The 25,000-nt window shown below is 51.3% G+C and overlaps 1 protein-coding gene across 1 annotated transcript in view; it reads right to left on the reverse strand.

The window, feature by feature from the left end:
• Positions 1–25,000, reverse strand: part of sspo (SCO-spondin) — a 102,648-nt gene that overhangs the window by 5,994 nt on the left and 71,654 nt on the right. The window contains exons 95-116 of the mRNA XM_056583944.1: positions 24,905–25,000; positions 24,371–24,417; positions 23,674–23,844; positions 22,393–22,569; positions 21,733–21,888; positions 21,332–21,456; positions 18,679–18,818; positions 17,746–17,792; positions 16,672–16,887; positions 13,711–13,872; positions 13,056–13,172; positions 12,495–12,633; positions 12,061–12,257; positions 11,281–11,451; positions 10,134–10,261; positions 9,878–10,035; positions 6,282–6,328; positions 5,206–5,370; positions 4,741–4,955; positions 3,169–3,264; positions 1,030–1,090; positions 1–111 (exon numbers count right to left, since the gene is read on the reverse strand). The exon at positions 1–111 is cut by the window's left edge and continues 20 nt beyond it; the exon at positions 24,905–25,000 is cut by the window's right edge and continues 57 nt beyond it. Of these exons, the coding sequence (XP_056439919.1) occupies positions 1–111; positions 1,030–1,090; positions 3,169–3,264; positions 4,741–4,955; positions 5,206–5,370; positions 6,282–6,328; positions 9,878–10,035; positions 10,134–10,261; positions 11,281–11,451; positions 12,061–12,257; positions 12,495–12,633; positions 13,056–13,172; positions 13,711–13,872; positions 16,672–16,887; positions 17,746–17,792; positions 18,679–18,818; positions 21,332–21,456; positions 21,733–21,888; positions 22,393–22,569; positions 23,674–23,844; positions 24,371–24,417; positions 24,905–25,000 (2,942 nt within the window). The remainder of the gene's footprint in view (positions 112–1,029; positions 1,091–3,168; positions 3,265–4,740; positions 4,956–5,205; positions 5,371–6,281; positions 6,329–9,877; positions 10,036–10,133; positions 10,262–11,280; positions 11,452–12,060; positions 12,258–12,494; positions 12,634–13,055; positions 13,173–13,710; positions 13,873–16,671; positions 16,888–17,745; positions 17,793–18,678; positions 18,819–21,331; positions 21,457–21,732; positions 21,889–22,392; positions 22,570–23,673; positions 23,845–24,370; positions 24,418–24,904) is intronic.

Raw genomic sequence — 25,000 nt, forward strand, 5'->3', positions numbered from 1 at the left:
CTGACTGGCAGCGGCCCCTGCAGAAGCTGACCTCCACGTTGTCCAGGCGACAGCCTCCCTTAGTGATGTTCCTCACCTGGGTGTAGCGCTGGCACACCGCCTCCGGCTCACCTCCTGCAGGGGCCAGCGGGCGGGGGCGGGGCAAGGACAGAGAGGATGAGGACATTAGGAACTCACAGGAGGGGGGAGATGGATGGAGAGGGGCTCGTAGGTGAAGGAGAGACGAGGCGGGGAGAGGAAGGAGAGACGGTTTGGCGTGTCACTCGATGAAGGAGAGGAGAGAGAGAAGGAGGAGCAAGGGACAGAAGAGAGGGAGGAGAGAGACAGGTAGCACAAGGACAAGGGTGTGAGAGAGAGACAGAGAGAGAGAGAGAGAGAGAGAGAGAGAGAGAGAGACAGAGACAGAGACAGAGACAGAGACAGAGAGAGAGAGAGAGAGAGAGAGAGAGAGAGAGAGAGAGAGACAGAGAGAGAGAGAGAGAGAGAGAGAGAGAGAGAGAGAGAGAGAGAGAGAGACAGAGAGAGAGAGAGAGAGAGAGAGAGAGAGAGAGAGAGAGAGAGAGAGAGAGAGTGAGACTGAGAGAGCAAGAGAGAGGGATTCAAGGCCCAGAAGCTGCCTAAGTAATGTAATCTCCCTCTAATTAGGTATGGCAAGGGCTCGGATTTCCCCCAAAACGATTAACAGGCAAAATGGAGGAAGTGCTTTAGTTTATATAATTACATCACAGAACCTAACAGGGTTTCAAACTGAACAGATGAATAACTTTTTTATTAAAAAGTTCTTGAATTTGCCGATCCAACACAACTGCCTTATTTACAGTTTATTTCATTGAGGAAATGCGGTTGAATACACAATCCACATTAACGTCTCATGAACTATTGGCTCATTACGGCTAATGGGTGTTTCAAATAGTGGTCACACATACACCAAAATAACCATGTGTGTGTGTTTGTACGTGAATGTGTGTGTGCGTTTGAGAAATGGGAGGAGCCTGTTCATTGGCTGCTGCGGTTGCACAAGACTCTGACCTGGGAATGATTTTCTGCAGACGGGGCAGCAGTCGCCTGGCTCCAGCACCTTAACCTCCCCCTGGGGGAGAGAGGGGAGGGAGGGGAGAGAGGGGAGAGAGGGGAGAGGGGACACCTAGCGGTCATCTAGAGCAGTGGTTCTCAACCTTTTTTGAGCTAACGCCCCCCTGACCTTACCCTGATCCTCTGCCCCCCCCCCCCCCCTCCAATAAAAAATAAAAAATAAACAACCCCACTCACACTCGTGTTATATTGCTTAAAGTTGTCAATGCATCGTTTTTCATTGATTTTGCGTTGGTCACTAATAGCTATGAATGCCCCTTTGAGTCGGTTTTGGTGCAAAAGATATAAAGATATTAATGAATATTCATGACATGCAAATATATCACCCCTGATTGGCTAACAGCACTGTCCATCATTGTAATAAACCCAATTAAACTTCCAGAGCGACAGGGAGGGGGGGGTTGAGAGAGAGAGAGAGAGAGAGAGAGAGAGAGAGAGAGAGAGAGAGAGAGAGAGAGAGAGAGAGAGAGAGATAGAGAGAGAGAGAGAGAGAGAGAGAGAGAGAGAGAGAGAGAGAGAGAGAGATGGGGAGGGAGAGAGACAGAGACGGGGAGGTAGGGAGAGGGAGAGACAGGGAGATAGGGAGAGACAGATAGACATAAACACAGAGAGAGAGAGAGAGAGAGAGAGAGAGAGAGAGAGAGAGAGAGGGGGAAAGATAGAGAGAAATGTCCCATGGTATCCCAGTCTGAGAATAGCTGCTAATTACATACTAAGTCATGCTGTCCATACACACACACACAGACACACACACTAGAATGTCAGCCTCTCAAACTGACACACACGTTGACAGCAAACACAACTCCTCCTCGCTGACCTCGCTGACTGTATAACTCTGCCTGACAACATCATTATCACCTTCATCACCATCTCTGAGTGATACACAGCCTCACCCTAGGGCCTATCCATCCACTGAGCATGTGTGCATGGGTGTGTGTGTGTGTGTGTGGGGGGGGGGGGCGGTATGGCAACAGATGAATGAATAAATACCAGCAGTGAAATTGGGTGTGGTTTGTGATGAGGGTAATCTGGCCAGAGTTTGGGATAATCAGACACAAGTCCAGGAGACGGTCACCTTCACAAAGAGGAGAGGAGCAGACAGGAGGAGAAGAGAGGAGGTGAGAGGAGGAGCAGAGAGGAGGTGAGAGGAGCTGACAGAAGGAGCAGAGAGGAGGTGAGAGGAGGAGCAGAGAGGAGGTGAGAGGAGGAGCAGAGAGGAGGTGAGAGGAGCTGACAGAAGGAGCAGAGAGGAGATGAGAGGAGGAGCACAGAGGATTCAAGAGGAGGTGAGAGGAGGTGAGAGGAGGAGCAGAGAGGAGGTGAGAGGAGGTGACAGGAGGAGCTGAGAGGAGGTGAGAGGAGGTGACAGGGGGAGCAGAGAGGAGGTTAGAGGAGCAGAGAGGAGCTGAGAGGAGGTTAGAGGAGCAGAGAGGAGCAGAGACGAGGTGAGAGGAGCTCAGAGGAGCAGAGAAAGAGGAGCCGAGAGGAGCAGACAGAGAGAGGAGGTGTGCGCCCAACCTTGCGCTGAGTTCCCGTTCATCAGCAGAAATCTTTTTTTAGCCACGCGGTTTCCCACCTGCATCGGTGACCGGAGAAACCAATCTAGCTTTAATGCTCTCTTCTTCATGCTCTCCTCATCAGAGCGGCGGTACGGGACCAATCACAGCGCTGCGTCCTCTGCTAGACGTATGTTCGGTGCAAACAAACTGTGTGTGTGTGTGTGTGTGTGTGTGTGTGTGTGTGTGTGTGTGTGTGTGTGTGTGTGTGTGTGTGTGTGTGTGTGTGTGTGTGTGTGTGTGTGTGTGTGTGTGTGTGTGTGTGTGTGTGTGTGTGCGTGCGTGCGTGTGTGTGTGTGTCAGCCCACTCCCACTCTAGCACCACTAAGCCACAGCCAATTGTTGGACAGCCCCATGGTTAATTGCAACAGATACAACAGCAGGGCAGAGCCCGTTAGCAGGGCGGAGCTCGTTAACAGGTTGGAGCTTGTTAGTCAGGCCGGTTAACCGTCGGATCAGGCGCTTCCTACCCGTGGCGAGCTGTAGTCACAGCGCGCTTAACAGACGACATGTGTCTCACCTCGTCGCATGAGAGGGCGGGGCATCTGGACCGGCACTCCTTCACCCCGTTCACACAGCGGCACCAGACACAGTCCTCCTCCCACTCTACGCCCGCCTGCAGACACACACGAAAGCATTAACACACAAGGAAGACACAACAAAACAATAAAAAGTCTCAGCTCCGTTTCCCAGCTAATGCATTTGTGAGTTTTATGAGTCTAATATAGAGTGTTATGTGTGTGTGTGTGTGTATCGTTGTGTATGCGTGTCTGTTTGTGTGTGTGGGTACGTGTGGGCGTGTGTGTGCGTGTGAATGTGCATGTGGGTGTGCGCATGCGTAAGTGTGTGTGTGTGCATGTCTGTGTTTGTGTGTGCCTTTCTGTGTGTGTGTGTGTGTGTGTGTGTGTGTGTGTGTGTGTGTGTGTGTGTGTGTGTGTGTGTGTGTGTGTGTGTGTGTGTGTGTGTGTGTGTGTGTGTGTGTGTGTGTGTGTGTGTGTGAGAGGTGAGTGGTTGTGGGCATTGTTAGCGTGTCCCAGCCCAGTCAGGGTAATAGCAGCACTCTGTCAGCCGGCAGGGGCCCCTGCAGCGGCCCCGCACCACAGAGGTTATGAGATCTTAATTAGAAAACCTTCCAGAGCTCACCCCACATATCAGCCCACACAACCAGGGAGGGAGGGAGGGGGAGAGAGAGAGAGAGAGAGAGAGAGAGAGAGAGAGAGAGAGAGAGAGAGAGAGAGAGACATAGAGAGAGCGAGAGAGAGAGCATAATATATGTCTATACATCTATATAGACAGAGAGCTACACAATAGAATACACACAGTCTCAGAGCGGTCGGGGAACAGGAGAGCCCGTGGAGAGGGCCAGCCCTCTGGTCAGAGTATGATTCAGTATTATAATCCTTTAATATCACTCCTCATCAATTATTGCGGGCGGCCATTGGAGCCGGCGGGCGCGGGGCCGGTGCATTATGGATGAGGCGGCCGCGGCCTGTCACTCATCTGTCCTCGCCGCTCCAGAGGTAAATAACCCTGGGGGGGGCACACATGGTGGATGACCCGTAGAGGCTCAATCAACAGCTAAACTACCACACTGAACCGGGCCGTCCCGCCAGTCACTGAGGGAGCCCAGTGGTCAATGAAAGAATTACATAGTTGAAGTTGATATCTATCTATAAGATAGATATATAGGTGGATAGGAACTACCAATGGAAGCTACATTTTGGATATTATAACCATGATGCTAGGTCTTTTGCATTGGGGTCCGTGTGTGTGTGTGTGTGTGTGTGTGTGTGTGTGTGTGTGTGTGTGTGTGTGTGTGTGTGTGTGTGTGTGTTTTAGAGCTTAGATCGGGCCCCGAAATTCAAACCCGACCCGGCCCGAGCCCGTGCACGTTCTGCCGAGGATAGTGGAGGATAGTGGTGGGAAATATCGGCCCTACCCGGCCCGCAGGTCGTGTCGGGTCGGGCTCGGGCAGAGAATCTAAACACTAGTGTGTTTGCGTGTGTGTGTGTGTGTGTGTGTGTGTGTGTGTGTGTGTGTGTGTGTGTGTGTGTGTGTGTGTGCATTTGTGTGTGTGCGTGTGTGTGTCCACCTCTCTGGTCCGGCCGCTGGCGTCCTCACAGGGGCAGAGGGCGGGCAGGACGCAGGCCCCGCCCCCCTGGCGGTAGCGCCCCTCCAGACACACGCAGCCCTCCGCCGCAGCGCTGCAGTTAGCGGGCGGGGGGACGTACATGTCCCCACAGCCCCTCTCACACAGGACCGGGCCCTCAGGGCCCCCCCGTCGCCAACGCTCCCCCGCAGGGCAAGCTGGGGAGGGAGGGGGAGGGGAGGGAGGGAGGGAGGGGGGAGAGAGAGAGGGAGGGGGAGAGGGAGATGGAGAGAGGGAGGGGGAGAGAGGGAGGGGGGAGAGGGAGAGGGAGAGGGAGAGAGAGAGAGAGAGAGAGAGAGAGAGAGAGAGAGAGAGAGAGAGAGAGAAAGAGAAATAGAGAGTCAAAGACGGAACAAATGGAGAGCGACAGTATGGATGAGGGCCTCTTCCATCATCCCTTTCGCCTACCACAGTCAGGGGCCAGGCAGGGCGCTGTGTGCTGGCCGGGGCCCTCACACGGGGCCCCACTGTACCGGCTGGGCCGGAGCACGGTCCTGTTGGAGCGACGTTGTCCAGAACCACAGCTGGAGGAACAGGAGCTCCAGGGAGACCAGACGGACCACTCGCAGTCCACTGGAGGAACCAGCAAGACATCAGTCAGAACATGGTGAGAGAACAGCCTCTCTGCCGAGAGCCATAGAGGAGCAGGCTCACTACAGAGAGCCATAGAGGAGCAGGCTCACTACAGAGAGCCATAGAGGAGCAGGCTCACTACAGAGAGCCATAGAGGAGCAGGCTCACTTCAGAGAGCCATAGAGGAACAGGCTCACTACAGAGAGCCATAGAGGAACAGGCTCACTACAGAGAGCCATAGAGGAGCAGGCTCACTACAGAGAGCCATAGAGGAGCAGGCTCACTACAGAGAGCCATAGAGGAACAGGCTCACTACAGAGAGCCATAGAGGAGCAGGCTCACTACAGAGAGCCATAGAGGAACAGGCTCACTACAGAGAGCCATAGAGGAGCAGGCTCACTACAGAGAGCCATAGAGGTGCTGGCTCACTACAGAGAGCCATAGAGGAACAGGCTCACTACAGAGAGCCAGCTTAGCAAGAAAAACCGGCGGAGTAGAGCCGAAGGACAGAGTAAAGCCCAGCAGGCCAGGCCCTCCACAATGGAGGGAGCTAGGTCAAATCACAGAGGCATTCAGCTCTCAGGAGAACCTCTGGGGAATACACAGGGCGTGGGGGGGAGGCGGGGTACAGCACGACACTGTGTCTACAGTGCTCTTGTGCTCTAGCTCCCCCTACCTGGACACGCTGGTATTGCATGTTCTCTGAAAACAACACGATACCGATCAGACTTTACAGGCTGTGATGGTGACGATGAGAGGGGATCCAAGCCCACCGCTAATCAGCTGTTACTGACGAGATAGTGTGGCCATCAGGCAGGGTCGCACCAACGCAGAAGGGTCGTACCAAAGCAGAGGGGTCGTACCAAAGCAGAGGGGTGGAGTGGTAGAGTCTGAAGAGGAGCATCACTCACCATCACATGTGTCCGAGGTGCAGTTCAGGAGGCCTCCCTTACACACACTGCAGAGAGAGAGAGAGTGATTAGAGAGGGAGAGAGAGAGAGAGAGAGAGAGAGAGAGAGAGAGAGAGAGAGAGAGAGAGAGAGAGAGAGAGAGAGAGAGAGAGAGAGAGAGAGAGAGAGAGAGAGAGAGCGAGAGAGAGAGAGAGAGAGAGACAGAAAGAGAAATAGAGTCATTAGAGGGGGAGAGAGAGAGAGAGAGAGTCATTAGAGGGGGAGAGAGAGGGAGAAAGAGAGTCATTAGAGAGGGATAGGAAGAGCTGCAATAAACGATTATTCTCATTCAATTTGATTCATCAGATTATTAACGAACAATTGGCAGAAATAATGTAAGTGATGTGCAGCAGATCACAATCCTTCAGGCATCAGCCAAAGAGGCTCCATTAAATCCATAACAATTTCACGTCACTTTAGTTCATCGATTTCTTTCTCCCGGGCCGATCTAATGGGAGGATTGGGTTTGTTATTCAGTCAAACAGGAAAACATTAAGCAAACACTCGTGTGGTCCAGCCACTGGGCAATCACCAGTACATACATGATGGTGCGTGTTTTGGACTTTGAGGAAGTACAGACTGTACCAATCAGGGGGAAGGGGATTCAGACTACAGAGGTTATCAGCTGCATTGAGATGTACAAAGTCACACACTGTTTGTGTGTGTCTTTGTGTAGTTCTCTTTGTGTGTGTCCTTGGTGTGTCTGTTTGTGTGCGTCTCTTTTTGTGTGTCTGTTTGTGTGTGTCTGTTTTTGTAATGTCATGTTGTGTTTTTCTGTTTGTCGGTGTCTGTTTGTGTGTGTGTGTGTGTCTCTGTTTGTGTGTGTCTGTTGTAGTGTGTCTCTGGTTGTGTGTTTCTGTTTGTGTGTATCTCTGTTTGTGGGTGTCTCTTTGTGTGTGTATCTTTGTTTGTGTGTGTTTGTTTGTGTGTGTTTCTGTGTCTCTGTTTGTGTGCGTCTGGTTGTGTGTCTCTGTGAGTGTCTATTTGTGGATGTCTGTTTGACTGGGTCTCTTTGTGTGTCTGTTTGTCTCTGACTGTGTGTGTCTCTATTTGTGTATGTCTTTTTGTGTGTGTCTGTTTGTGTGTCTGTGTGTGTCTTCTTTCACCAACGCTACATGTCCAACAGATGGTACAGACTAATATAGGAGGTGCTTTCGTTGTTTAATGATGGCCCCATGATTGTAACACGCTACAGACATTACTTTAGGGACATGTACTTCATCAGAGCGCTCGTCCTAACAGCCAAGAGCTCGTTCAACCGTCCCCATCCACCAGAGTCCATCAGGCACGACTGATAAGATCAGGGACCAGACTCGTTCAGAGTCAGCCCACGAACACAGAGATGTTCACCACAGACATGACGTACCACCAGTGTCGGCGCTAAGGGGGGGCATTTGGGGGCCGTGCCCCCCCTAGCGGTCATTAATGCCCCTCCTACCACAGGTCATTATTTTATTTATTTTCCCGATAATGACCGGCGTTCTATACATTATCCCTTATATTACACGGGTCTTCTTAATGCTGTGGAAATCGCAAGGTCCAGTTTTAGAACGCGGCAATTGAACTATTTCTCTTCAGCCAATCACGCTACAGAACAACTTGTACGTCACAGCCTTACTCTCCCGGTACCGTACTGTCCACTCCAGCATAAAAATATCCGATTGAAATAGCCGATATCCGGAGAATGACAAAACACAGTAACTCTAGCCTACTCTCAAGCAAAATAAAAATAAAACTAATAGCAAACCTAACTAATTGCAAACCTAACTAATCTAACCTAACCTACGCAAATAATGCTGTTGCGGCTCTCAGCTGTGCCAGAGCGTTCACAGCTGCTAGGGAAACCACCTAGCGTCGCAGCCCGTTGCAGCGCGTTGCAGCCAGTGTGAACGGCCCAGTTTTAGAACGTTGCAGCCCGTCTCGTCGCAAGGAGTCGCAAGGAGTTGCGAGTTGCAAGTCGTTGCAAGGTGAATCTTTGGTCTGAACTGGGCTTAAAGCTTATATGTTGTCAGGGGTGTTTTTGATTATTGTGGAGGCTGTTCTCTAGGTTTATAAACAGTGCCAGGCCTACTTAATGTTTTTTTGGAGGTTCATAAACTGTTGATGTGAATAAACTATTTATGACATAGCAGAGGTGGTTAAACTCCATTTATTTGCGTTTAGCATCCACGACAGCCCTCCCCCTTTTTTTGCGTTAAAATATTTCACAAAAGGCAGTGCCCCCCCGCTGGCGACCCATGCCCCTCCAGTAGATCTGCTCTGGAGCCGACTCTGCGTACCACAGACAGGACGCTCCACAGACAGGCCTGACAGGGACACCCACATCATCAATGTGAACAGAGACACACTCAATTAAGATTGAGTGATTGAGTGAGGAGAGTTTATCATTAAGCGTTAACGAAGAAGATAGTGAGAGAGACAACAGCTCCGGGCAAGAACTACTGGCACAGAATTGTTCCCGATCCCTTGTACGATTTTCTCTTTGGTAGGTACAGAATCTTTTGAGTGTCCCGCCAGCCAGCAGTTGGCGCTGACTCAGCCCTGATTATTAAGTGGGCTGTTTTCAAGTTTAGTTTACATTCCAAGTCAAATATATATTAAGGTTTGGGGGGGGGGGGGAGGAGTAGGGAGGGATCCAAAGGGGGAGGGATCCAAAGGGGGAGGGGATGTTGTTACCAGGTGTTACAGAGGTGGGGGGGGGGTGGGGGTGTTACCAGGTGTTACAGAGGTGGGTGGGGGGGTTGTGTTACCAGGTGTTACAGAGGTGGGGGGTGGGGGGTGTTACCAGGTGTTACAGAGGTGGGGGGGGGGGGGGGGGGTGTTACCAGGTGTTACAGAGGTGGGTGGGGGGGTTGTGTTACCAGGTGTTACAGAGGTGGGGGGTGGGGGGTGTTACCAGGTGTTACAGAGGTGGGGGGGGGGGGGGGGGGGGTGTTACCAGGTGTTACAGAGGTGGGGGGGGGGGGGGGTGTTACCAGGTGTTACAGAGGTGGGGGGTGTTACCAGGTGTTACAGAGGTGGGGGGGGGGGGGGTGTTACCAGGTGTTACAGAGGTGGGGGGGGGGGGGGGGGTGTTACCAGGTGTTACAGAGGTGGGGGGGGGGGGGGTGTTACCAGGTGTTACAGAGGTGGGGGGGGGGGGGGGGGTGTTACCAGGTGTTACAGAGGTGGGGGGGGGGGGGGTGTTACCAGGTGTTACAGAGGTGGGGGGGGGGGGGTGTTACCAGGTGTTACAGAGGTGGGGGGGGGGGGGGTGTTACCAGGTGTTACAGAGGTGGGGGGGGGCTGGTGGTGTTACCAGGTGTTACAGAGGTGGGGGGGGGGGGGGTGTTACCAGGTGTTACAGAGGTGGGGGGGGGGGGTGTTACCAGGTGTTACAGAGGTGGGGGGGGGTGGGGGGTGTTACCAGGTGTTACAGAGGTGGGGGGGGGGGGGGGGGTGTTACCAGGTGTTACAGAGGTGGGGGGGGGGGGGGTGTTACCAGGTGTTACAGAGGTGGGGGGGGGGGGGGGGGGTGTTACCAGGTGTTACAGAGGTGGGGGGGGGGGGGGTGTTACCAGGTGTTACAGAGGTGCTTGATGGTGGAGCCGGGGGGCACCGGGGCCTCCGGGCCGCTCTCCTCGGCGCTGGAGTTCATCTCGTGGTTCCCACGCAGGAGAGCGAGGGGCGAGCAGGGGCAGTCGTCCCGGGACACGCAGGAGCCCCCGTACAGCACCTGGGGGGGGGGGGGGGGGACAGTGAGACTCTCCTCCTGGAAGGGGGGACGTGGACAGGCAGCAGGACAGAGGGGGGGGGGGGATACATCACACTGACCTGTCCTGGGGGGCAGGAGCAGCCCGGGGTACAGGGGCCCGCCACACACTGGCTCTGGGGCCACAGGTCCTCGCAGGTGTGTGGACACGAGCCGGCACACACACTGAACACCTCGCCACGGGGACACTCTGAGAGGCACACACACACACATAGGGAAACACGCAGACACACACACACACACACACACACACACACACACACACACACACACACACACACACACACACACACACACACACACACACACACACACACACACACACACACACACAAACAAAGTGTTGGTATTGTGTACTGTATCTCATCCCGTGCCTTAATCCCTGTGACGATCCCCTGACATTCGAAAGGCATCCATGTGTTGAAGCAACACTTTAATACATAAGATAAGAAAATACATTAGAGGGAGGGAGGGAGGGAGGGAGGGAGGGAGGGAGGGAGGGAAGGAGGGAGGGAAGCAGTCAGTCAGTCAGTCAGGGAGCAAGCGAGCGAGCGTGTGAGTGGGAGAGTAAATTTGTGTGTCTGCGTGTGAGTGAGTGAGTGAGTGAGTGAGTGAGTGAGTGAGTGAGTGAGTGAGTGAGTGAGTGAGTGAGTGAGTGAGTGAGTGAGTGAGTGAGTGAGTGAGTGAGTGAGTGAGTGAGTGAGTGAGTGAGTGATTGAGTGAGTGAGTGAGTGAGTGAGTGAGTGAGTGAGTGAGTGAGTGAGTGAGTGAGTGAGTGACGTGAGTGAGTGAGTGAGTGAGTGAGTGAGTGAGTGAGTGAGTGAGTGAGTGAGTGAGTGAGTGAGTGAGTGAGTGAGTGAGTGAGTGAGTGAGTGAGTGAGTGAGTGAGTGAGTGAGTGAGTGAGTGAGTGAGTGAGTGAGTGAGTGAGTGAGTGAGTGAGTGAGTGAGTGAGTGAGTGAGCGAGCGAGCGTGCGTGCGTGCGTGCGTGCGTGCGTGAGTGAGTGAGTGAGTGAGTGAGTGAGTGAGTGAGTGAGTGAGTGAGTGAGTGAGTGAGTGAGTGAGTGAGTGAGTGAGTGAGCGAGCGAGCGTGCGTGCGTGCGTGCGTGCGTGCGTGCGTGAGTGAGTGAGTGAGTGAGCGTGCGTGCGTGCGTGGGTGTGTGCATGTGCGCGCAAACATGAGTTTGATGTACTGTACTGTGCGTCCTCACCAGGCAGGCAGCTGCTGGTGTTACAGACGGTGTGCTGCTCCAGCGGTGGGCTGCAGGCCCGCCCCCCCGGCTCCGCCTCCTGCACCAGCGTCTTGTTCCGCACCGACACTCCCCCGCCACACGAGGCGCTGCACGCGCTCCACGAGGACCACTCACTCAGCTCACAGTCGGCTGGGGGGAGAGGGGGGAGACAGATGAGAACGGGGCTGTGATACTCATACAAGGACCTTTGTAACTTTTGTACCCTAACTTTTGTGAGCTCAATGAAATTGAAAATGAAATTCATTTTATTTTGAAATGTCTGTTTCATCATGATTTTCGACTAAGGTTATGAGGGCTAGGAGGAGTATGTCAATTTATGTTTGGTGTGTTTATCCGGTGTCGGATGTATTGTATTGTATTGTATAGTGTACTATGATTGTGTATTTACTACACTCTTTGTGTAGTTATATCAGTGTGTTGTAATCATGTGTGGGATGGGCCACTTGTGTGGCATGACACGAAAATAAACATACTCAATAGATCAATCATACAAGGACATCCTGGAGGGGATTGTTTTGTGTGTCTGTATGCAGGGGTGTGGGCAGGTGTGCATGTGTGCAAGTGTGTGTGCAGGTGTGTATATGTGTGTGTGTGTGTGTGTGTGTGTGTGTGTGTGTGTGTGTGTGTGTGTGTGTGTGTGTGTGTGTGTGTGTGTGTGTGTGTGTGTGTGTGTGTGTGTGTGTGTGTGTGTGTGTGTGTGTGTGTGTGTGTGCGTGCGCCTGTGTGTGTGTGTGTTACCTGGGCAGGCCGGCAGCAGGCAGCTGTCCGTCTGCTCCGTGTCCCCGCAGGGAACCCCGCCCTCTTGCTCCAGGCAGGGGCGTGTCCTCGTCCTCTGGCCACGCCCACATGAGGCAGAGCAGACGCTCCATTGGCTCCAGGGCTGGTAGGCGGGGCAGAGATGCTTGGTGCAGACCAGACGGCTGTTCTCACACACACTGGAGGAGAAGAAAACACAACCATTGGGCCGAGCTGGGGCAAAAGGCAGAGATAGATTGACAAACCCGAATGATGATGCAATGACGAAAAATCTGTAGTTAAGTAGGTAAGGCTGACACTGTGTGTGTGTGTGTGTGTGTGTGTGTGTGTGTGTGTGTGTGTGTGTGTGTGTGTGTGTGTGTGTGTGTGTGTGTGTGTGTGTGTGTGTGTGTGTGTGTGTGTGTGTGTGTGCTGACCAGTCGTTACAGTCCAGCGTGGCGTTCTCCCCCGGGTTGAACTCCAGGCTGCCGTTGCCCGACGGCAAGCCGCAGCGGCAGTCAGCCAGCGGGACGCACTCTCCGTCCTGCAGCAGCTGGCCCTCTGGACAGCGGCATCCTGCCGGAGGGAGGGGATAGATGATGGTCCGGGAGGAGGGGATAGATGATGACACTCATCAAGTAGGAGGGGATAGATGATGACACATATCAGGTAGGAGGGGATAGATGATGGTCCGGGAGGAGGGGATAGATGATGACACTCATCAAGTAGGAGGGGATAGATGATGACACTCATCAGGGAGGAGGGGATAGATGATGACACTCATCAGGTAGGAGGGGATAGATGATGACACTCATCAGGGAGGAGGGGATAGATGATGGTCAAGGAGGAGGGGATAGATGATGACACTCATCAGGTAGGAGGGGATAGATGATGACACTCATCAAGTAGGAGGGGATAGATGATGACACTCATCAGGGAGGAAGTGTATGCAAGACCGACAAGGCCATGCACGGTGTGGATCTCAGTAGGTAGAGTACCTGAGTGACAGGCTCCCTGTAGACACTGCACGTGCTCCCATAGGTCGGTGCAGCTGCGGGGACACTGATTGGCACAGCCCTCTTGGTAGGTCCGCCCCCGGTCCTCGCAGCGCTCACCTAAAGTCATTACAAAAGAGTAACAGTCAGCAAGCATAACGCTCTCTAGACTAACTGTGGGGGTGCTGTTCCTGGGTACAGGTGTGTTGGGGTGCTGTTCTTGGGTAAAGGTGTGTTAGGGTACTGTACCTGGGTACAGGAGTGTTAGGGTACTGTACCTGGGTAAAGGTGTGTAAGTGGGCTGTTGTACCTGGGTACAGGTGTGTTAGGGTATTGTACCTGGGTACAGGTGTGTTAGGGTGCTGTACCTGGCTACAGGTATTTTAGGGTATTGTACCTGGGTACAGGTGTTTTAGGGTACTGTACCTGGGTACAGGTGTATTAGGGTACTGTTTCTGGGTACAGGTGTATTAGGGTACTGTACCTGGGTACAGGTGTGTTAGGGTACTGTACCTGGGTACAGGTGTGTTAGGGTACTGTACCTGGGTACAGGTGTGTTAGGGTACTGTACCTGGGTACAGGTGTGTTAGGGTACTGTACCTGGGTACAGGTGTCTGGGGGTACTGTACCTGGGTACAGGTGTGTGGGGGGGCTGTACCTGGGCAGAGGCCTGTGTTGCAGCTCTGGCTCTGGGTCTGCTGCCTCCTGCAGTGGGGTCCTGGGGAGGGGGCGAGAGGCTGCCTGTGGCGTTGCCTGAAGCCTCCACTGCAGGGCTGGGTGCAGGCCCCCCAGGCCCCCCACGCTCTCCACACACACACGTCTGAGGGGTGGGGAGAGGAAGGAGATCGTGTTTCTGACGGTGCCGTGGTGTTTGTGATAAGTTGTGTTTGGCTCAGCAGATGGAACCATCATCGTTATCATAAAAGAAACCAGCTCATGGTTGTTTGTGATGAATCCTGCAAATCATTTGTGATCGTGGTCGTTATCATGAACAAAACCATTCCTCAATATGGTTCAAGTCTCCCCTCTAGAGACGTACTCCACCACTCTAAGCTACTTATGATTAAGGATGCAGGGACTTCACTAGTTTCTTTCGTTGATGGCTGTCCCCTCGAAGTTAAGGAATCAATAAAATCGTCTTTGTAGCTTTGGAACAACGGAATGTTTTATAAACCTGCCCCACTGGAGTGAGAGGCATCCAGTGATTCCACCTCACTGGTCCCAGTTAGAGGGATCAAGTGTGAGGGCGGAGAGCTGAGACCGTCAGGCTGTGGTGAGAACACATACGCAGGAAGGATGGACCGAAATAAAGATCTTATCCCGCTTATTTACTCTCTTCATCAAATAATAACTATTTGTCCCACAGAAGATGGTCAATATTTTCTCCACTTCCTTTTCAACTTAAAGTTCACCCTGTATTCCAACTTTGTACTCCTGGGGATGATAACGTTTTCTAAGTGTTATAGAAGTACTTTCATCTAGTTTGGCGGTAGGAACTTGACAAATTATGCTCTCTGCAAAGTTCCTGGGGATGAGGAAGACGAAGGCTACAACAAAGCACTCTTCAAATCTATTCCAACACGATAAAGAGCAGCGGGGATATTGGCTCATATGAGAAATTAACGATTAACGATGCCTCTTTGAATAAACCTGAATTATAGCAGCACCGTTTGCTTCATTTGGAAGTAAATAGAAAACCGGAATAACAGACTTGACATTTTCTCATTAGCTTCGTTTGCGTACACCAGCGATTGCACAAATATATTATATCATATAATGATGCAATAAGACATATTCTCATCCATTCCTATTGCAAGGCAGTTCCTAAACAATAACTGTGTATTATCCGGGGGCAGGGTTGTTGTTACTTACTGAATTAAATTGTGAGTTAAATGTGTGGGTTAGGAATGCTGTTGATATAAGGTTTTGTCTACGTCTTATTGCTATTTATTGTATTTATTAAGTAATTTATTGTGCAAGACCGGAAACTGTGAACTAAATTGCCCATCTTGGGATAAATAACGTTTTTCTAGTCTAATCTAGATGCAGGACAGAGATAGTGTGTCTTGGTTAAAGGTATGCTTCAGTGTTCCTCGCGGTCTACACTAAAGCTCGGATGGTCCTCTGTGTTTGTATTCATGGCTGTCAGTCGGCTGCCACTGCTGGTTCTGCTCTGCATATTGGTATTAAATACTTTCACTTTTACTTTAATTAGATTTTTCTTTGACAACGAATATCGACCTTCAATAATGCTAAACAGATATACATTATTCAATAGAGAGATGGTTGTTGGTACGATTTTAATTATGTACTACTGTGTTTGCACGTTAATACCTTATATTGCTCATCAATAAGTCAGTTGAGGAGGCATGCTTGTATAAGCATATTTTAGTTCAACCGAGGTTTCCAGGAGCCAATGAAGTTAGAGCTATTAACGATAAAAACATTATCCAATGTTTAAATGAACCATCAGAAATTCTTTCATGGTTACTTTCTGTGCCCTTCGCGTCACTTTGTCACATTCCAGTTAGAAGCTGCTAATTGCACCCACAGGAACACTTTTGGAGGACGATAAAAAACTCAGTGATGAGGTGCTTGGCTGTGTGCTGCTGACCACCTGTGTTCTGTCCTCCCTTCTTCTCTCTCGTCCTCCCTCCCTCCCTCCCACTGTGGTCCCCTCATTAATTCACCGCCTCGCTCACACTCCGACTAGGCTAGGTTTCAGTGCTCCTGAAACCAGGACCAGCTCCTCATAGCAGGCCTCCACTGTGAGGCGATGCTGATCCACTGACTCCATGATGGCTCAGCCCCAGTGATCCACTGACTCCATGATGGCTCAGCCCCAGTGATCCACTGACTCCCTGATGGCTCAGCCCCAGTGATCCACTGACTCCCTGATGGCTCAGCCCCAGTGATCCACTGACTCCCTGACGTCAGCCCCAGTGATCCACTGACTCCCTGACGTCAGCCCCAGTGATCCACTGACTCCCTGACGTCAGCCCCAGTGATCCACTGACTCTCTGATGGCTCAGCCCCAGTGATCCTCTGACTCCCTGACGTCAGCCCCAGTGATCCTCTGACTCCCTGACGTCAGCCCCAGTGATCCACTGACTCCCTGAAGTCGGCCCCAGTGATCCACTGACTCTCTGATGGCTCAGCCCCAGTGATCCACTGACTCCCTGACGTCGGCCCCAGTGATCCACTGACTCCCTGACGTCAGCCCCAGTGATCCACTGAGTCCCTGACGTCGGCCCCAGTGATCCACTGACCCCCCGACGTCAGCCCCAGTGATCCACTGACAACGCGTTCACACTGTACACGTCCGTCAACGGATCTCATTGACTTTGCATGGGGCGCTCTCGCAATGCATTGCCTGCGTCCAAAAGATGAGAAATGTTCAACTGGCGACGGATCCGTCGGCCCATCAGATCGCGTTACCCATACGCCAGACACGCCCTATGTCATCCGTCGCCAGACGTGTACAGTGTGAACGCGGGGGGGCTCCCAGACGTCTGGCTCAGCCCCAGTGATCCACTGACTCCCTGACCTCCGACTCAGCCCCAGTGAGGGGGTCTGCCTGCAGGAGGGTCTAACGAGCAGTGAAGAGGGTCTCCCGTACCTCGGCACACCGCGGGGTCCGGGCAGGCGCGCTCCTGGCTGAGCGGCCCGGGACACTGGCCCTGCTGCTCCTCCTCAGGCACGGGGAGGCCCGAGTCCAGGTCCAGGCAGGCCCGGTAGCGCCGCTGCAGGGACACCGGGCCGGGCCCCTCGGGCCCCGCAGGGGACAGCTTGCACGGAGAGCAGGGGGTCCACGCTGACCACTCGCTGAGAATGACTGGGGGAGAGGGGGGGGGAGCGTGTGTGTGAGTGAGTGAAGAAATGAGTGTGAGAGTGAGTGAGTGAGTGAGTGAGTGAGTGAGTGAGTGAGTGAGTGAGTGAGTGAGTGAGTGAGTGAGTGAGTGAGTGAGTGAGTGAGCGAGCGAGCGAGCGTGAGTGAGTGAGTGTGAGAGTGAATGAGTGAGTAAAACGTGTGAGAGTGAGTGAGTGAATGAGTGAGTGAGTGAGTGAGTGTGAGAGTGAGTGTGAGTGAGTGAGTGAGTGTGTAAGTCGGTTATTGGGTGCGTAAGTATGAGAGTGCATGAGTAAGTGAATGAGTGTGTGTGTGTGTGTGTGTGTGTGTGTGTGTGTGTGTGTGTGTGTGTGTGTGTGTGTGTGTGTGTGTGTGTGTGTGTGTGTGTGTGTGTGTGTGTGTGTGTGTGTGTGTGTGAGAGTGTGTGTGTGTGTGAGTGAGTGAGTGAGTGTGAGAGTGAGTGAGTGAGTGAGTGAGCAAGTATGTTAGACGTTTATTGGGTGCGTGAGTATGAGCGTGAGTGAGTGAGTGAGTGAGTGAGTGTGAGAGTGAGTGAGTGAGTGTGAGAGTGAGTGAGTGAGTGAGTGAGTGAGTGAGTGAGTGAGTGAGTGAGTGAGTGAGTGAGTGAGTGAGTGAGTGAGTGAGTGTGCGAGTGAGTGAGTGAGTAAGTGATTGGTTGCATGAGTGTGAGTGAGTGAGTAAGAATGTGAGGTGGAAGGGAGAGTCAATCAAAAGGAGCACGGAGGAGGCATAAGCAATTCAGCAATTCTAATCCCTGCCGGTTCCCCCCAGATGGAGCGCGGCAGGATTCATATGTTATTTATGTGTCACATCTTATCTTACCTTCACACTCTCTCATGTCACACTGCAGAATCCCCTCATGGCAAAAGCTGCAGAACAGAGCACAGAGCATGAAATCTCAAACAAACAGGCTACAATATTCAGAACAAAAAGCACAAACAATCATTGTACTGTTAAGCCGAGATATGGCTGGAAATAATATTATGATGCATACAAATGATAGGTGGATCAAGACCGATGTAGAAATGGAAAATCTGTAGATTGCATCATATATTCACATTCTACCCCAGACAGTTTTATCTGGAATATGCAGAGATGGTAAAGACAGACATACAAACAGCAAACAGCCAACAGACAGACAGCAGAGTCAAAGAGAGAGAGAGAGGGAGAGAGAGAGAGAGAGAGAGAGAGAGAGAGAGAGAGAGAGGAGAGAGAGAGAGAGAGAGAGAGAGAGAGAGAGAGAGAGAGAGAGAGAGAGAGAGAGAGAGAGAGAGAGAGAGAGAGAGAGAGAGAGAGAGAGAGAGAGAGAGAGCGAGAGAAAAAGAAACAGGGAGAGAGAAAGAAAGACAGACACGCAGACAGAAATATACAGACAAACGGGGAGACAAACAGAGAGACTGACAGACAAACAGGCAGACGGAGAGATAGAAAGAGAGACAGAGAGAGGCAGGCAGGCAGGCAGGCAGGCAGGCAGGCAGGCAGGCAGGCAGGCAGGCAGACAGACAGACAGACAGACAGACAGACAGACAGACAGACAGACAGACAGACAGACAGAGAAAAAGAGAGACAGACAGCCAGACAGACAGACAGAGAAAAAGAGAGCCAGACAGCCAGCCAGCCAGCCAGCCAGACAGACAGACAGACAGACAGACAGACAGACAGACAGACAGACAGACAGACAGACAGGCAGGCAGACAGACAGACAGACAGACAGACAGACAGACAGGCAGACAGACAGAGAGCATGGACCCCCACCAGGTGCTGCAGCCCACGGCGAGGGTCTCTCCCTGGGGGACGGTGATGGGCGTGGGGGGCCGGTCGGGGCCGTCCTGCTGGAGGTGGACACAGCCACAGGCCTCCGGAGGAACACAGCTACCGTTGAGCTGCAGCAGCCCCTGGCAGGAGAGGGCGGCACGGCAGATATGTCGGCCCCTGGGCTCTCAGGACCGCGGTGGTCGTGACTTCATTCGAGATCCCATCGCAGACTTTATGGAGATGTGCAAATTGGATTTTTACGAAACACTGCACAATGGAGGAGTTGAGACTCTGGAGCGGGGTTGAGCCGAGGCAGATTTGTCGATGGTTTCATGCTTGGATAAACGTGATGAATTGACCTCAATGATTGAATGCTACACATACACAAACAATACTTCCATTGTTTTTATTGCTCGGATGTGGGAAGTTTTATTTGGGGAATGAAAACTATTAATGTTCCAATATTTAATACATCTTGATGATGATGAGCTGTATAAGATAAGGATTTAATTATGGGAGAGTTTAGATATTTCTGCCCTACTGAGGTTATCAGAATCTCACGGTATCTGTTGGCGTTTCTCAGAGGATGAACGACCCGTGACGTATTTAGATCCTAAACTCATCTCATCTGTGCGCTGAATCAGAAGCAGCAGCACCGCTGTGACCCGGTTTGATGTAAATATATCTGGCTCTTTAAAGATGCAGCACCTGGAGACATCGCATCATTTGCATGCATGGAGTCTGGGCGAGGTAATCGATACGGGGCCGCAGACAACCATGACTCACGGCGCCTCCTCCGTACCGTTTAGCTCAGCCCCGCGACAACGACAGACTGAAACAGACCTGGCCCTCATCCCTCCTCCTAATTAAAGAGATTGATACGCCTGTTGACAAACGCCGTGAGAACTCTTCACTTCTGTCAGGGGAAGATATGAAACAAACCGTGTACGTTTCCACAGACTACCCGACCCTGTGGCGGCGACGTAATGAAGTGAATATTCATTATTGCAAATTCTCTCTTCACGTAAAATGTTAATGGATGATATTTCAATATGCATCGTTTCAATTAGTAATTTCCTGGGGAGGTTGGGGAAATAAAGGTGAGCAAAATGCAACAAATAATCTTCTGACTCTTTCTTCTAGTCAACCCCTCAAAGAAAATGTGAATGTGTTCTGAAAGTTTTCCGATAAATTGAACATGTTAAGATTTTCTGATACAAGGAACATGTGAATGTTTTCTGATGCAAGGAACATGTGAATGTGTTCTGATACAAGGAACATGTGAATGTGTTCAGATGATACATGTGAATGTGTTCTGATGCAAGGAACATGTGAATGTGTTCTGATACAAGAAACATGTGAATGTGTTCTGATACATGGAACATGTGAATGTGTTCTGATGATAAATGTGAATGTGTTCTGGTACGACGAACATGTGAATGTGTTCTGATACAAGAAACATGTGAATGTGTTCTGATACATGGAACATGTGAATGTGTTCTGATGCAAGGAACATGTGAATGTGTTCTGATACAAGAAACATGTGAATGTGTTCTGATACATGGAACATGTGAATGTGTTCTGATGATACATGTGAATGTGTTCTGATACATGTGAATGTGTTCTGATGATACATGTGAATGTGTTCTGATGATACATGTGAATGTGTTCTGATGATACGTGTGAATGTGTTCTGATACATGGAACATGTGAATGTGTTCTGATACATGGAACATGTGAATGTGTTCTGATGATACATGTGAATGTGTTCTGATGATACGTGTGAATGTGTTCTGATACATGGAACATGTGAATGTGTTCTGATACATGGAACATGTGAATGTGTTCTGATGATACATGTGAATGTGTTCTTATGATACATGTGAATGTGTTCTGATGATACGTGTGAATGTGTTCTGATACATGGAACATGTGAATGTGTTCTGATACATGGAACTTGTGAATGTGTTCTGATGATACATGTGAATGTGTTCTGATACATGGAACTTGTGAATGTGTTCTGATACATGGCTGGCATGCAGTGCACCACGACCGTACGTTCCACAGCGGGCCGGCACTCCCCATGCGAGAGCAGCATATGACGCTTTAGGCGTGAGACTGAGCAAAAGTAATTTTCCAGTGACCCGCGTAGGAATAAATCAGTGTCAAACACAAGGAGATTAGCAGCACTGATGCAGCGGGCGGAGGGCGGGGGGGCGCTCTCGTTTCTATCAGCATATTTCACCACGGCCCTTCAATCCTCCTGCGACGTGGACCATTACTCAAAGCCCGACGCACTCCTTCCCCTGATGGTCCGGTAAATCACCGGGAGAACTCCCCCGACTTTAGGGTAAAATGACTCCAGAAACATAGCCTCGTCCTCCAAACGTGTCTCCCTGTTATTGATGGTGGCACACTGCACTCAGCATCCTCTAATCCAGTCATCTGGAGCGGGTCCACCAGAACTCCTCGCAACACTAGAGGTTAAAGGTCGGTCGAGGCCCGCTCCTCAGAATGGGCGCGGACATGAACGAGTGCGCGAGTTTGTCACGGGTAAGAATAGACAAAGCCTGAAGTGAGTTAAGAAGACGCAACGATGAAGCTCAACAGGAGCGTCAGGGGTGGAGGGGAGGGTTAGGTGGATCGTGCTGACCTGCGGGCAGTAGCACCCAGGGGTGCACCCCCCCGCCCCCAGACACAGCTCCGGGCGGCCCCGCAGCGCACACTGCTGCTCACAGGGGGCGCCACACTCCGAGTAGAGGAAGGGGGCGTCGCAGCCTGCACAGCAGAGGAAGAAGGAGCTGTCAGCCTGGAGGCTGATCGGTTAACAGCAGTCATTAAGTTAAGTATGTGTTATGAGGTTGTGGAATGACTTTAATGATGTAGGATAAGACTATCTCTGGCAAAGAAGACATTTTAAATGGTGCCCTAATGAACTATTTGACTTATTATGTTTACATTCAATGATCAATCACATTGCTGTGCAAATCTGCATAATCGCACAAACACACATAAACCAACACATAAACACACACACATATGTTGGCTACATACTGTCACAGAGGCTGAGGTTGCAGGCTCTGCTCTGGGTTTCCACAGGAGAGCATTGCTGCCCCCTGGTGGCCGGGGAGAGAGCCACGCGATGGCGCTGCTGTCTCTGAGACTCGCAGGAACACAGTGACCACTCACTCCACTCCGACATTGGACAGCCTGCACACACACACACACACACACACACACACACACACACACACACACACACACACACACACACACACACACACACACACACACACACACACACACACACACGCGCGCGCGCACGCACGCACGCACACACGCACGCACGCACGCACACACACACGCACGCACACACACAGACGCACATCAAAACACACACACACACACAAACACACGCACGCATATTAACATGTTAAGTGAATTTGAACGTTTCTGTTACCATTCATTCAATTCAGTCTCCTCTAAAAAATCTTAAAAGGTTTTACAGAACGCCTGCGGGAGAAAGATGACGAGTCGAAGAAGCAAAACTATGACTAAGGTCACTAAGTCTGATTAAGATCTTCACTTAAACAGCGGCGGTCATGGAGGTCAGAAAGGGAACACACACTCATACAAAATGGCCGCCATGGAGCCCCACCGGCCCGGGTCGCTACAGCGTTCTATAGAAACCACGGTAACCACAGAGGGCGGTACCTGGGCAGGGCCGCCTGTAGCACAGCTGGGTCTCCTCCGCGCCCCGCTCCGCCTCCACCTCGGGGGGGCAAGCTGCGTCCCCCGCCTCCTCGCACACGCAGCCACGCCGCCGCAGCGCAGAGCCCGCCCCACAGCTGCGGGAGCACGGCGACCACGGCGACCAGGGGCAAAGGTCGTCTGTAGGGGGGGGGGGGGGAGGCGTCAGACCCTCCGTCCAGACCGAAGCCCGCACAAAGGGGTCCCATTGTGGCCTTCTTCACTGTTTATTATTTAATTTGGTTGACCTCATAGAATTGCTTGGTTTTCTAGCACACTATTTGTTCTCCTACTTTTATGAGTATTACCCCCCCCTATGTGAAACACCCAGTTGCTGAGAATTTTGAGGCATTTAGGATCTAGAGAGCTGACAGAGACGTTTCCCGAGGCTTTATGTAAGTCTACTATGGCTTCAGTGCTACCTTACCAATTTGATTAAATAAAATAATTTAATTGAAATGTATTTAATTTCATTTAAGGTGACATATTATGCCACCAGTTTTGAAAATCTGCCTCTTCTGACATCACAAGTGGGCGTAACCACCTAGATGTGTGCTGGATAGATCAGTCTACTAGCCTGCCCAGTGGACTGTAGCAATCGTTGCTCAACTATCCGTCATACATCAAGCTGGAAACGCACACTTGTGGCTTGTAACAGCTAATCACACTCACACTGGTATAATATTTCACCTTTATGTATACCTGTGAAGTTTCGTCGCAGGGCCATCATCATCATCATAAGATAAGATATACTTTATTCATCTCAGCAGAGAAATTTAGGAAATCATCATCACGTTATAACAAAGAGAAGAATTTCAAAGTGGGTTGAGTTCAGCTCTGATTCATTTAAATTTACATAAAGGGCATTTGGCAGACGCTTTATCCAAAGGGACTTACAATAATTACATTTGTCAAAAGAAAGAGAAACAACACTATATCGCTCTCGTTACAGTAAGGATGTTCATGGAACCAAGTGCCAAAAACTAACAATCACTAGGTTAACCCATTCCCCGTACACAACAAAGATAGCTAGGACAAGATAATACACAATGCTAAGTACTATTTTCAAGTGCAAGGACGTACAACACACAATAAGTGTGTGCATTAAGTGCCAGGACGTACAACATATAATAAGTGTGTACATTAAGTGCCAGCACGTACAACACACACTAAGTGCTTCATAGGGCTGTGGGGGGCTGTGAGGGGTAAGGGGGGACTCAGCGTGTGCTCTCAGATGGTACGAACCCAGGCAGGGGGGGGCTCTGCAGTCCTGGACCTCTCGCTCCGGACCCCCGCAGTGGGAGCCGTTGTTGCGCGGGGGGGGGTTGACGCAGGCGCGGGATCGAACCTGTGTACCCTGTCCGCAGGTCACCGGGCAGTCGGCCCACACCGACCACGGCGTCCAGCCCCCGTCCACTGGGGGGAGAGATCGTTTGAACCCGTCCTGAGACTTACTGAGGTCTACCGTGTACAATGCTGCTCAGCCGCAAACATTTATATCAATAATGGGATTTAAAATCTGATTTGGATCGTTTTTTATTTGCCATTAACTTTTATTATGGCCTTGCCTATTACTTTGGCCTTTTATTTTATTTTGGCCTTCTCTTTTATTCAACATTAAAACAGATCCTGACATGTTTCGGGGAACATAGTGGAGGTCAGGAGGCAGTGGAGAGCCGGCCTCATGAGGTAACTTCTCAGGCCTCATGAGGTAACTTCTCAGGCATCATGAGGTAACTTCTCAGGCCTCATGAGGTAACTTCTCAGGCATCATGAGGTAACTTCTCAGGCCTCATGAGGTAACTTCTCAGGCCTCATGAGGTAACTTCTCAGGCTTCATGAGGTAACTTCTCAGGCATCATGAGGTAACTTCTCAGGCATCATGAGGTAACTCCTTAGACAACATGAGGTAACTTCTCAGGATGACTGAGGGCAGACCCACCTCTGCACTCGATCTCCTGGCAGTATTCTCCCTCCGGGGTGCAGGTGCTGAACACAGGAGAAGGATCAGGGACAAATGAGAACCAGCACTCAGTTCTCAGTGTGTGTGTATGTGTGTGTGTGTGTGTGTGTGTGTGTGTGTGTGTGTGTGTGTGTGTCTGTGTTTGTTTATTCAACTGTGGCAAATGTGTGCATCCATATCTGTGTGGAGACATAATCAATATGTTTATTGTTTCAAATGAATTGGAATAGAACTGTTCATGCAATGTTTTGTCTGATGTGTGTGTCTGTTGATCGTGTCTGTGTGCATGTGTGTGCGTGTGTGTCTCTGCATGTGTGTACGTGCGTGCGTGGTGTGTACGTGCATGTGTACGTGCTTTTGTGTGTGTGTACGTGCGTGCGTGCGTGCGTGCGTGTGTACGTATGTGTGTATGTGTACGTCCGTGCGTGTGTATGTGCGTGCGTGCGTGTATACGTGTGTTGGTACGTGCGTGCGTGCGTGTGTGCATGCGTGTGCGTGCGTGTGTCCCCTCACCATTGCTGACACTCCCCCTGCAGCCAGGTGTCTCCCACCCGGAGGTCCTGGTCGTCATGGACACAGAGGCGCGGGCACGGCCCCGGGTCACATGAC

The sequence above is a fragment of the Gadus chalcogrammus genome, chromosome 23 (assembly GCF_026213295.1).
Source record: "Gadus chalcogrammus isolate NIFS_2021 chromosome 23, NIFS_Gcha_1.0, whole genome shotgun sequence".
In the NCBI taxonomy this organism is placed as follows: Eukaryota; Metazoa; Chordata; class Actinopteri; order Gadiformes; family Gadidae; genus Gadus; species Gadus chalcogrammus.